The sequence below is a fragment of the Clinocottus analis genome, unplaced genomic scaffold (genome assembly GCF_023055335.1).
Source record: "Clinocottus analis isolate CAN_PGR_092001 unplaced genomic scaffold, fCliAna1.0.p SCAF_75, whole genome shotgun sequence".
Classification (NCBI taxonomy): domain Eukaryota; kingdom Metazoa; phylum Chordata; class Actinopteri; order Perciformes; family Cottidae; genus Clinocottus; species Clinocottus analis.
This window is the reverse complement of record NW_027176235.1, coordinates 80,001-92,500: the sequence shown is the minus strand read 5'-3', so window position 1 is coordinate 92,500 and position 12,500 is coordinate 80,001. Positions and strand designations below refer to the sequence as shown.

Here is a 12,500-nt window from a genome sequence, read left to right as displayed (position 1 = left end):
AGGCGCTGATGCGGAGGCCGCCGTGGCGCTTCCACCACACCGAGGAGGTGAGCGGCGGCCGCCGGACGTCGGCGCGCAGCCAGGACTTCTTCACGCTGTCCGCCGGCACGCCGCTCTGGGCCGTGCGCCGCGTCCACCACGGGAAGGAGGTCGTGCGGTTCACCGTCTACTGCCGGCACGAGAGCTACGCCGACACGGTGCGGCTCTACCAGCTGCTGCTGCGCCGCGCGCTGGCGCAGAAGAAGGAGGACTTCTGCTTCTTCGTGGTCTACGCCAACCCGGACACGGAGGTGCAGCTGTCCTTCAAGAGGCTGCCGCCGGGCCGCGCCCCCGCGGCGCTGGACTCGGCCGTGGTGGAGGTCCGGGTGCGGGACGTCGGGGCGCTGGTGCCGCTGCTGCCGCGGCCCTGCAGCCCGATCAGCGACGCCCGCTGGCAGACGGAGGACTACGACGGGAACAAGATCCTGCTGCAGGTGAGAGCGCCCCCTGCTGGCGCACGCCGCCAGGAGGGATTCATGCCGATGAGGACGGAAGAAGCTGCCATGTCTTTCCTGATAAAACCCCCAACAGAGCCCCAAATACGCCGTTTGGGAGTTTGAGTCACGTGACCGATGATCACAGTCCACCTGCCAGAGCGTTAGGATGAGGTGAGAGGAACCGGCTGGACCTGATCTCATTACATGAAGATCATGGTGACGAGCGGATTCTGCAGACAAAGCAGCTTTAGGTTTTAATCCAAACAGCCGTACACGCCCCCATCACCACCACCACCACCATCATCATCATCATCATCATCATCATCATCACACATTCAACAGATCTCTCTCCCACACACACACACACACACACACGTGGTCTTGTTTGGACGGTATCACTTTCAGAGGGGCGTGTCCAGGCAGATAAGTAGTCCTGAAAGTTCAAGCCGATTAGGCAGCAGTCCATTACTGGGATTGGAACCGGGAACAATGAGCTGATCCGGTGTGACACCGGACCGTGTGCACGGCGCGAGCCGCCTCCCGGCCTGACGTCTGAGGCCGGGAGGCGTCGCAGCGCGTCCGCTGCTTCCTGCTTCCTGCTTCCTGCGTATGATATTTAAAGGGCCGGCGTCACGTTGCTCCCTAAGCGGCGTGTTCATGGTCATGTGTTTGGTCAGAACCCTGAACCTCCTCCATGACGCCGTCTGTCTCTCTGGTCTCAGGTCCGAGCGTCTCCCGCCTCCGAGTCGTCCTCGGCTCCGTCCACCGTCCTGCGCGGCGCCTCCTACAGGAGCCGCCGGCACCACCGGTCCACGTCCCGACCCAGAGGCCCGCAGCCCGCGGCCCGCGAGCAGCAGTGGGACCAGGAGGACCAGGAGGACCAGCAGGACCAGCAGGACCAGCATGTCCAGCAGGACCAGCAGTACCAGCGGTATCAGCAGTACCAGCAGGACCATCAGTACCAGCAGGACCAGTGGGCCACCTGGAGGCCCCCCCAGAGGAGGCCCACCAGGAGCCGCTCCCTCCAGCGGAGCTCCTCCCTCGCCCCGCCCTTCCGGCTCAACCTGGACGCTCTGGTGGGGGCGGAGGAGACGGACGTGGACTCGGGGGCCCAGGTGAGTCCGGCCGGCGGCGTGGACCTCAGCGTGGTCTCGGCCTACGTCAAGTCCAGCAGCCTGCCGCCGCGGACTCCTCCCCCTCGGCCGCTGTCGGCGCCGCCCGAACACTTCGGCCCGCCTCTTGCTCCGCCTCCTGCTCCGCCTCCTTACATTTGGGACGCGCCGGGCCGCGTCCCCAACGGCTCGGCCTGCGCTCTGTTCGGGTCGCGCGTCCTCGGCGTCATCGCCGTGCCGTCACTCAGCGACGGATCCACCAACCAGTCGGACAGCTGCAGCGTCACCAGCGCTCCACTGGAGGAGGAGGAAGAGGAGGAGGAAGAGGAGGAGGAAGAGGAGGTGGAGGAGGAGGAGGAAGAGGAGTTCTACATCTGAGGTGTGGTTGAGGACCAGGAAAACGAGAGCAGCGTCGTCAGGGGGCGGAGCCAAGAAATAAACAGGAAGTCACAGAAACAGTCACTTCCTGTTAAATCTGTAGGCTTCTTGTAGTTTACAGACCTTCTGATTCATTCATGTGTTTATGAATATATATTTATGTAGAAATGTGTGTAGCTGCATCCTTTGTTCTTTTCTGTGAAATACATCGCTGCTGGTTTAGATATGTTATAAATGATCTTTATTATTGTCAACCACACGAGATATGTTTTTATATTAAACCTGAGACTAATAGTCAATAATCCAGTGCTCTCTCTCTTTTTCTGAGAGAGAGCGTTTTTTTTTTTTTGAGAACGATTTTTTTTAGAGCGTTTTTTTTTGTTGAGTTTTTTGAGAGCAAAAATTTGGGATTTGCTGTCAGATAATTTACTTACAAACAAAATATTTGCTCGCGTGATAAAGACACAAATCTACTTTTTTTTTAAAAACGCTCTCAATAAAAATTGAACTCTCCAAAAAGAATTTTGCTCTAAAAAAAATCAACAACTGCTCTCAAAAAGAAAACCTTCGCTCTCGATCCCAAAAGTCAGGAGTTGAGTCGGACGTGAGAGTTTCTGTTGGTCGACTCTGGTCTGAGGGCGCAGACCAGTGTGTTTAGTGTTTAGTGTTTAGTGTTTAGTGTTTAGTGTTTAGGGTTTAGTGTTTAGGGTTTAGGGTTTAGTGTTTAGGGTTTAGGGTTTAGTGTTTAGTGTTTAGTGTTTAGTGTTTAGTGTTTAGGGTTTAGTGTTTAGGGTTTAGTGTTTAGTGTTTAGTGTTTAGTCTTTAGTGTTTAGTGTTTAGGGTTTAGGGTTTAGTGTTTAGGGTTTAGTGTTTAGTGTTTAGTGTTTAGTCTTTAGTGTTTAGTGTTTAGGGTTTAGGGTTTAGTGTTTAGGGTTTAGGGTTTAGTCTTTAGTGTTTAGGGTTTAGTGTTTAGGGTTTAGTGTTTAGGGTTTAGGGTTTAGTGTTTAGTGTTTAGGGTTTAGTGTTTAGGGTTTAGTGTTTAGTGTTTAGGGTTTAGTGTTTAGGGTTTAGTGTTTAGTGTTTAGTCTTTAGTGTTTAGGGTTTAGGGTTTAGGGTTTAGGGTTTAGGGTTTAGTGTTTAGTGTTTAGTGTTTAGGGTTTAGTGTTTAGGGTTTAGTGTTTAGTGTGTTTGTTGTTGTTGAGAGCGTTTTTTTTTTTAAGATTTGGGATTTGCAGTCAGATAATTTACTTGTAGACTTGTTTGATGGCGTAATAATAATCTCCCTTCATCCTGCGGCCGGCTCGCTCTCGTGAGATCATCGTTAGAGTCAGGATCAAGTTTACACAGACTCATTGATGTTTCTCTCCTAAAATATGATAATAAAATATATAATCAACGTCCTCTAGATTCAGAAACAACAAGTAAACAGATTATTTAATAATTATTATTATTTTTTAATCTGTACTTCACGTTTTATCTGTAATATAATTTAGTTTCTTCATCGTCGTCGTCACCAGGAGGCGGAGCTTCAGTCTGAACAAACTAATGATAATTCAATAAGAAATACATAATTAACAGAAAGTAGTGAAACATGTTGTTTTTAAATAAAGTGACACATTATTGTTCATTTATTAATGTTATTAAGTAGAAACAATTTAAAGCTCTTCACACTTTTTAAAAATAAATATAAAATGACTAAAATACACAGCAGGATTACTTTATGATGTAAATATTATTGTGATGTTTTTATTCTCCTGTGAGTCTTTAATGCAGCGCGGCGCCGCCACCTGGTGGTGAACAGGACACATTGATAATAATCACTATATATATATATATATATATATATATATATATATATATATATATATATATATATATATATATATATATACATATATATATATATATATACATATATATATATATATATACATATATATATATATATATATATATATATATATACATATATATATATATATATATATATATATATACATATATATATATATATATATATATACATATATATATATATATATACATATATATATATATATATATATATATACATATATATATATATATACATATATATATATATATATATATATATATACATATATATATATATATATATATACATATATATATATATATATATATATATATACATATATATATATATATATCCTGCTCCAGGATCCCTTCCTCGTGTGCGTCCACCTATATATATATATATATATATACATATATATATATATATATATACATATATATATATATATATACATATATATATATATATGTATATATACATATACATATATATATGTATATATATGTGTATATATATATATGTGTGTGTATGTATATATATATATATATATATATATATATATATATATATATATATATATATATATATATATATATACATATAACATATATGTAACATTTTACACCCAAAATATTGTTGAACATGTGTTTTTAATTTCTCCATACTTAATCTTTTTACTTTTAATTTTAAGACTTTATTTGAGTTCAGACTACTCAATAAAAACTCTTAAAGTTCAGGTTTGTTTTTTTTAATGTAAAAATAAAAAATGTAAGTCAATCATTGGGGGAAACATTTACAATAACAGAGTTATTATTGTTATTGAGTTAACGATCAAATGAAGCTCAACATCAACAGATTATTGTTCATAACATAAATAAAGCTTTTGTTCTTTGAATCATCTGAGAGACAGAAACATGAAGAGATTCAAAAACACAGAAATATACAGATTAAATTAAAGTAAAGTTAAAACTTTGAACTTCTGTAAACTTTAAATATTCATAATTTAACCTTCCAGATACATTTCTAATGCTTTAAATAAAAAATAGGTTTTAATAATACTTTAATATTTAATAATACTTCAATACAAAATAATACTTCTATATTTAATAATAAATAAACATAAAACGTACAGAGCAGCAGACGGAGCAAAAGGTGTTCTGTGTGTGTGTGTGTGTGTGTGTGTGTGTGTGTGTGTGTGTGTGTGTGTGTGTGTGTGTGTGTGTGTGAACATGTTTTTTCCCATGCTCCTCTGGGGCAGTGAGGTGAGGACTCGTCCCCCTCACGTCGCCTCTCTCTCTCGGTGTAATCCTGCGTGGTACCTGGCACGTCCCTCCAGCTCGCTGTAATCCCTCAGGGGGAAGTAGGGCACACGGCTCAGCCAATCACAGCGGAGATGCTCAGCCAATCACAGAGGAGCATCTCAACTGTGTAACATCAGCCGCCAAGTGAACTTTGTGACTGATGTTTCACAGCTTCTCCTCTTCATGGTCATTGTGAAATATTCATGTTTCCTGTTTGTCCTATTCTTCTGTTGTTGTTGTTGTTGTTGTTGCTCTTCTTCTCACCCACTGATTTATGGACAAGGCAAGTTTATTGATAGCACAATGCAACAAGCGCTTCACGTGAAACCATTAAAACCATCACAACATAAAGCAGAAGAAAACAAGATTCAAAAACAGTCAAAACGCTAAAAAATACAAGTTGCAGTTTAAGAAATAAAATGCAGCAGTGAGATGAAGAGCAGACCACCGGGCTTTGTTGTTTTTCATAGTCTGAGCCACTGGAAGCATGTCGATGAAGAACCGAAGAGGCCCCAGTATTGAGCCTTGGGGAACACCACATGAGGCCCAGTATTGAGCCTAGGGGAACACCACATGAGGCCCAGTATTGAGCCTAGGGGAACACCACATGAGGCCCAGTATTGAGCCTAGGGGAACACCACATGAGGCCCAGTATTGAGCCTTGGGGAACACCACATGAGGCCCAGTATTGAGCCTAGGGGAACACCACATGAGGCCCAGTATTGAGCCTAGGGGAACACCACATGAGGCCCAGTATTGAGCCTAGGGGAACACCACATGAGGCCCAGTATTGAGCCTAGGGGAACACCACATGAGGCCCAGTATTGAGCCTAGGGGAACACCACATGAGGCCCAGTATTGAGCCTTGGGGAACACCACATGAGACCCAGTATTAAGCCTTGGGGAACACCACATGAGACCCAGTATTGAGCCTTGGGGAACACCACATGAGGCCCAGTATTGAGCCTTGGGGAACACCACATGAGGCCCAGTATTGAGCCTTGGGGAACACCACATGAGGCCCAGTATTGAGCCTTGGGGAACACCACATGAGACCCAGTATTGAGCCTTGGGGAACACCACATGAGGCCCAGTATTGAGCCTTGGGGAACACCACATGAGGCCCAGTATTGAGCCTTGAGGAACACCACATGAGGCCCAGTATTGAGCCTTGGGGAACACCACAAGAGGCCCAGTATTGAGCCTTGGGGAACACCACATGAGGCCCAGTATTGAGCCTTGGGGAACACCACATGAGGCCCAGTATTGAGCCTTGGGGAACACCACATGAGGCCCAGTATTGAGCCTTGGGGAACACCACATGAGGCCCAGTATTGAGCCTTGGGGAACACCACATGAGGCCCAGTATTGAGCCTTGGAGAACACCACATGAGGCCCAGTATTGAGCCTTGGGGAACACCACAAGAGGCCCAGTATTGAGCCTTGGGGAACACCACATGAGGCCCAGTATTGAGCCTTGGGGAACACCACATGAGGCCCAGTATTGAGCCTAGGGGAACACCACATGAGGCCCAGTATTGAGCCTTGGGGAACACCACATGAGGCCCAGTATTGAGCCTTGGGGAACACCACATGAGGCCCAGTATTGAGCCTTGGGGAACACCACATGAGGCCCAGTATTGAGCCTTGGAGAACACCACATGAGGCCCAGTATTGAGCCTTGGAGAACACCACATGAGGCCCAGTATTGAGCCTTGGGGAACACCACAAGAGGCCCAGTATTGAGCCTTGGGGAACACCACATGAGGCCCAGTATTGAGCCTTGGGGAACACCACATGAGGCCCAGTATTGAGCCTAGGGGAACACCACATGAGGCCCAGTATTGAGCCTTGGGGAACACCACATGAGGCCCAGTATTGAGCCTTGGGGAACACCACATGAGGCCCAGTATTGAGCCTTGGGGAACACCACATGAGGCCCAGTATTGAGCCTTGGAGAACACCACATGAGGCCCAGTATTGAGCCTTTGAGAACACCACATGTCATCCTCGTCAGCTCTGGTGTGTAATTAGCCACCGACACAAAGTCTTGTGCCAGAGAGTCCGATCCAGACTTTCAGTCGAACACCTGTTCCTCCACCCTCACACGCTCTATATCTGTCCACGTCCGTGTGTTAAAGTGGAACATCACTGAGCCCAAAACCAAAGTGCATTCTGGTTCTTCTCTGCTGACGTCACCGTCCTGCAGACTGTTCCTTCCTGCACAGGAATAAATACTCAGAAGCTTAAAGGTTGTTGTTGGATTCATTGTTTTAAAAATCTCATTCATGAACAGGAGTCACGAATACCTCACCACAAGAGTTAAACTGTTAAACTGTTAGTTAAACTGTTAGTCAAACTGTGAGTTAAACTGTTAGTCAAACTGTGAGTTAAACTGTTAGTTAAACTGTTATTTAAACTGTTAGTTAAACTGTAAGTCAAACTGTTATTTAAACTGTTAGTTAAACTGTTAGTCAAACTGTTAGTTAAACTGTTAGTTAAACTGTTAGTTAAACTGTTAGTCAAACTGTTATTTAAACTGTTAGTTAAACTGTTAGTCAAACTGTGAGTTAAACTGTTAGTCAAACTGTTATTTAAACTGTTAGTTAAACTGTAAGTCAAACTGTTATTTAAACTGTTAGTTAAACTGTTAGTTAAACTGTTAGTTAAACTGTTAGTCAAACTGTTATTTAAACTGTTAGTTAAACTGTTAGTTAAACTGTTAGTTAAACTGTTAGTCAAACTGTTATTTAAACTGTTAGTTAAACTGTTAGTCAAACTGTTATTTAAACTGTTAGTTAAACTGTTAGTTAAACTGTTAGTTAAACTGTTAGTCAAACTGTGAGTTAAACTGTTGGTCAAACTGTGAGTTAAACTGTTAGTCAAACTGTTAGTTAAACTGTTAGTGAAACTGTGAGTTAAACTGTTAAACTGTTAGTCAAACTGTTAGTCAAACTGTTAGTTAAACTGTTAGTTACTTATAGTAAGCACACAGCTGGTTGAACAGATAAATGTTTGTTGTCTCACTAAAAGTGAGTCAGATAATCTCTTGACTTGTTTTGGTGAAATCAGCTTCAATAAGAACTTTTTTTTGATGATGAAAGAGATGATTTTCATGTTTTATGATCGTCCATAATGTTTGATGTTTGATTTATTATTTATTATTTATTTATTATTATTACCTTAGTTCATGTTATAATATCATAAATGTGCAGACTTTTAAAGACAGAAGACACATGAACGCGCTTTAACTTCCTCGTGAATTAAAACGCTTCGCGCTCGTGAGCGCGCGTGAGTCCCGGTGTGGGATTTGCTGCTCGGGGTCCTGCCTCCCGCCGCCTGGCGCTCACAGCCCCGAGCAGGGAGGCCGGACCCGGACGCGTGGTACGGACATCGCCGACGGAGACCGCGAGCCGGCGCCGAGCGGCCCCCTTTAAACACAGTCCCATGACCGAGGCCGGCTCAGAGGGACGCGGAGGACCGGACCAGGAGAGACCTGCAGAGACCTGAGACCTGAGACCCGTAGAGACCAGAGACCCGAGACCAGAGACTTGAGACCTGCAGAGACCAGAGACCCGAGACCAGAGACCTGAGACCTGAGACCCGCAGAGACCTGAGACCAGTAGAGACCAGAGACCTGAGACCTGCAGAGACCTGAGACCAGAGACCTGAGACCCCCAGAGACCAGAGACTTGAGACCTGCAGAGACCAGAGACCTGGGGAGACCTGAGACCAGAGACCTGAGACCCGCAGAGACCCGAGACCTGAAACCAGAGACCAGGTCCAGGTCTGCAGCTGGATGCTCGGTGTCGGCCTGAGGGATCCTCTGCAGACCCCTCAGCGGTCCACAGGTACATTTATCAATTTAATAAACTAATATTTTATTCTTCAATGAGCAGTCAGAAGTATTCTAATCTACTACTGAAGTAACATGAGCAATACAACAGTGTACAAGTACACTAGAAGTATACATTTATACCAATTATGCAGAAATTATTGTTATTATTGTATTATCATTATTATTATTATTATTAATAATAATAATATTATTATTATCAGTGGAGTGTAATAATATGCAATATTTACACCAACACAGAACAAGGTTGAAGTACTTATACTTCAATATTTACATTTTCTGCTACTTTATCCTAAATATTGTACTTTTTACTACATTTATGTAAAAACTTTAGAAATGTAACAGAAACAAAACAATTATAATAGTTTGACTCCTTCTCCTCTAGTTTGACTCCTTCTCCTCTAGTTTGACTCCTTGTCCTCTTGTTTGACTCCTTCTCCTCTAGTTTGACTCCTTGTCCTCTCGTTTGACTCCTTCTCCTCTAGTTTGACTCCTCTCCTCTAGTTTGACTCCTTCTCCTCTCGTTTGACTCCTTCTCCTCTAGTTTGACTCCTCTCCTCTAGTTTGACACCTTCTCCTCTACTTTGACTCCTTGTCCTCTCGTTTGACTCCTTCTCCTCTAGTTTGACTCCTCTCCTCTAGTTTGACTCCTTCTCCTCTAGTTTGACTCCTTCTCCTCTAGTTTGACTCCTCTCCTCTCGTTTGACTCCTTCTCCTCTAGTTTGACTCCTCTCCTCTAGTTTGACTCCTCTCCTCTCGTTTGACTCCTTGTCCTCTCGTTTGACTCCTTCTCCTCTCGTTTGACTCCTTGTCCTCTCGTTTGACTCCCTCTCCTCTAGTTTGACTCCTCTCCTCTCGTTTGACTCCTTCTCCTCTAGTTTGACTCCTCTCCTCTAGTTTGACTCCTCTCCTCTCGTTTGACTCCTTGTCCTCTAGTTTGACTCCTCTCCTCTCGTTTGACTCCTTGTCCTCTAGTTTGACTCCTCTCCTCTCGTTTGACTCCTTGTCCTCTCGTTTGACTCCTCTCCTCTTGGCCCTGCAGGGTCCGGTGGGATTGGACCCCCGTCCTGCAGCCGGGCGGCCATGCGGCTCCGGCCCGCGGCGTCCCTCTTGCTGTGGCTGTGGCTGGTGGGCGGCGGCCTCTGTGACGGCCTGCAGGGCAGCATGGCGGCGCTACAGGGCCGGCTGGCGGTCCGGCTCTACCAGACGCTCAGCGGGACGGAGAACCGGTCCAACCTCATGGTGTCGCCGGCCAGCGTGGCGCTGTCCCTGGGGCTGCTGCAGCTCGGCGCCCGCGGCAACACGCTGGCTCAGCTGGAGGCCACGCTGGGGTACAACGTGAAGGGTGAGGCATCCCATCATGCACTTCTCTAACAGGAGACGCTGCTTCCATTGATGTTGTTGGAACCAGGCGGAAAAATTTGGTTCTCCATTAGCAGTGCTGCTAACGTTACTAGCTCTCCTACTGGTGGTTCTCCGTTAGCAGTGCTGCTAATGTTACTAGCTCTCCTACTGGTGGTTCTCCGTTAGCAGTGCTGCTAATGTTACTAGCTCTCCTACTGGTGGTTCTCCGTTAGCAGTGCTGCTAATGTTACTAGCTCTCCTACTGGTGGTTCTCCGTTAGCAGTGCTGCTAATGTTACTAGCTCTCCTACTGGTGGTTCTCCGTTAGCAGTGCTGCTAATGTTACTAGCTCTCCTACTGGTGGTTCTCCATTAGCAGTGCTGCTAACGTTACTAGCTCTCCTACTGGTGGTTCTCTGTTAGCAGTGCTGCTAACGTTACTAGCTCTCCTACTGGTGGTTCTCTGTTAGCAGTGCTGCTAACGTTGCTGCTAACGTTGCTAGCTCTCCTCATGTTGGTTCTCTGTTAGCTAAATACCAACTAAATACAGTGACAGAGTTACATGTGTATAAGTACATGTATAATGTGTGTGTGTGTGTGTGTGTGTGTGTGTGTGTGTGTGTGTGTGTGTGTGTGTGTGTGTGTGTTCCTCTGCATCTTCCTGTGCTGCAGACGTCCAGGTTCAGGACTTCCTGCTGCGTTCTCACAGAGACGCCAGCAACAGCAGCCAGGGGGCGCTGCTGCAGCAGACCTGCACGCTGTTCCTGCAGAGCGGCGTGCAGCTGCTGGCCGACTTCACGCGGCGTGCGGCGGCGTGGGCCGACGGCGGCCTGGTGCGAGCCGACTTCAGCCAGGTCAACCACACGGCACGCGGCGCCGCCGGTACGGACGTCTTTCTGCTTCCTGTCCAAACAGGAAACCGCCTCCTGACTTTGTGGAGTTTCTCTGCCCTCTAGTGGCCAAAAAAAACTACTAACGCGGCTTTAACTTTCCTTATTCTGAAGAGCACAAGAAGGGTTTTGGTTCTCAGAGAATATTGTCGTTATTAGAATTATATATATATATAATTATATATTAATATTTACAGAAGAAAGCGTGAGAGAAAAGTCTGAAGAGCAAAAAAGAAAATCATCTTTATCACTGGAAACCTGTTTCTTTATCTTTTATTCCTCTTTTCAGTAACGAGCAGATCGTATGTTCTACCATCTGAAGGGAACCTCCGCAGGTTCTCTGTTAGCGGTGCTGCTAACGTTACTAGCTCTCCTCCTGTTGGTTCTCTGTTAGCGGTGCTGCTAACGTTACTAGCTCTCCTCCTGTTGGTTCTCTGTTAGCGGTGCTGCTAACGTTCTAGCTCTCCTCCTGTTGGTCTAAACGCTGATTGGTTGTTTACAAAGTCACATGACCAGAGCCTAGAGAAACATGTATGACGTCCTGATCACGTGATCTTCTGGATACTGAAGGATGAAACTTTGTATTTACTTGATTTGTGAGAGATGAGTGAAACATTAAATGTTGACCTTTGGCCCCCAGAGGAGCCGTGGCCCCTGCAGGCAGGCAGCAGCAGCGGGGAGCTGTCGGGCTCCGGCGAGGCCCAGGCCGAGGCCCCGTGGTGGGGCCAGCGGCTGCAGATGGCGCTGGTCAACACGGTGGCCTTCAGGGGCGTCTGGCAGAAACAGTTCCTGTTCAGCAGCACGCAGAACCTGCCCTTCATCCTGTCTGATGGGACCGCTGTCAAAGTACCCATGATGCACCAGGCCAGCGAGGTTCGCTTCGGTAAGAGACGCAGAAACTGATTTGACATTTTAAAGGACCAGAGTTGAGTATCTGCTCACAGAAATCTAATATATTATTAATAAACGTGTTTTCTTAAGTATCCTACGTTTTTTAGGATTTCTTATGAAAAAGTCCAGCAACACGATTTACGCTCGTTACATGAACACAAGTCTTATTATTAGTCTTATATTATCGACTCCTGGGGAGCCTCTAGTGGACGTTTGAGGAGCTGCAGTTTGTCGCCTGTTTGTCATTTCTTTATGAGTTGGTTGCAATCTGAACCTTGGCCACTAGATGGCGGCTCCTCTACCTTTTAACCGGACTGATTCCCGACCCCGCAGGTCAGTTCAGGACGGCGTGGGAGCAGCGCTACACCGTGCTGGAGCTGCCGTTCCTGGGCCGCTCCCTGAGCCTGCAGGTGG

At 45.8% G+C, this 12,500-nt stretch overlaps 2 protein-coding genes across 2 annotated transcripts in view; both read left to right on the top strand.

Annotated features, from left to right (window-relative positions):
- Positions 1-1,966, top strand: part of LOC137779377 (protein FAM124A) — a 6,635-nt gene extending 4,669 nt beyond the window's left edge. The window contains exons 3-4 of the mRNA XM_068567057.1: positions 1-473; positions 1,199-1,966. The exon at positions 1-473 is cut by the window's left edge and continues 246 nt beyond it. Of these exons, the coding sequence (XP_068423158.1) occupies positions 1-473; positions 1,199-1,966 (1,241 nt within the window). The remainder of the gene's footprint in view (positions 474-1,198) is intronic.
- A 6,859-nt stretch (positions 1,967-8,825) lies between these two features.
- Positions 8,826-12,500, top strand: part of serpine3 (serpin peptidase inhibitor, clade E (nexin, plasminogen activator inhibitor type 1), member 3) — a 5,344-nt gene continuing 1,669 nt past the window's right edge. The window contains exons 1-5 of the mRNA XM_068567054.1: positions 8,826-8,958; positions 10,006-10,308; positions 10,978-11,187; positions 11,836-12,078; positions 12,420-12,500. The exon at positions 12,420-12,500 is cut by the window's right edge and continues 118 nt beyond it. Coding sequence (XP_068423155.1) covers positions 8,907-8,958; positions 10,006-10,308; positions 10,978-11,187; positions 11,836-12,078; positions 12,420-12,500 — 889 coding nt within the window. The 5' untranslated portion in view covers positions 8,826-8,906. The remainder of the gene's footprint in view (positions 8,959-10,005; positions 10,309-10,977; positions 11,188-11,835; positions 12,079-12,419) is intronic.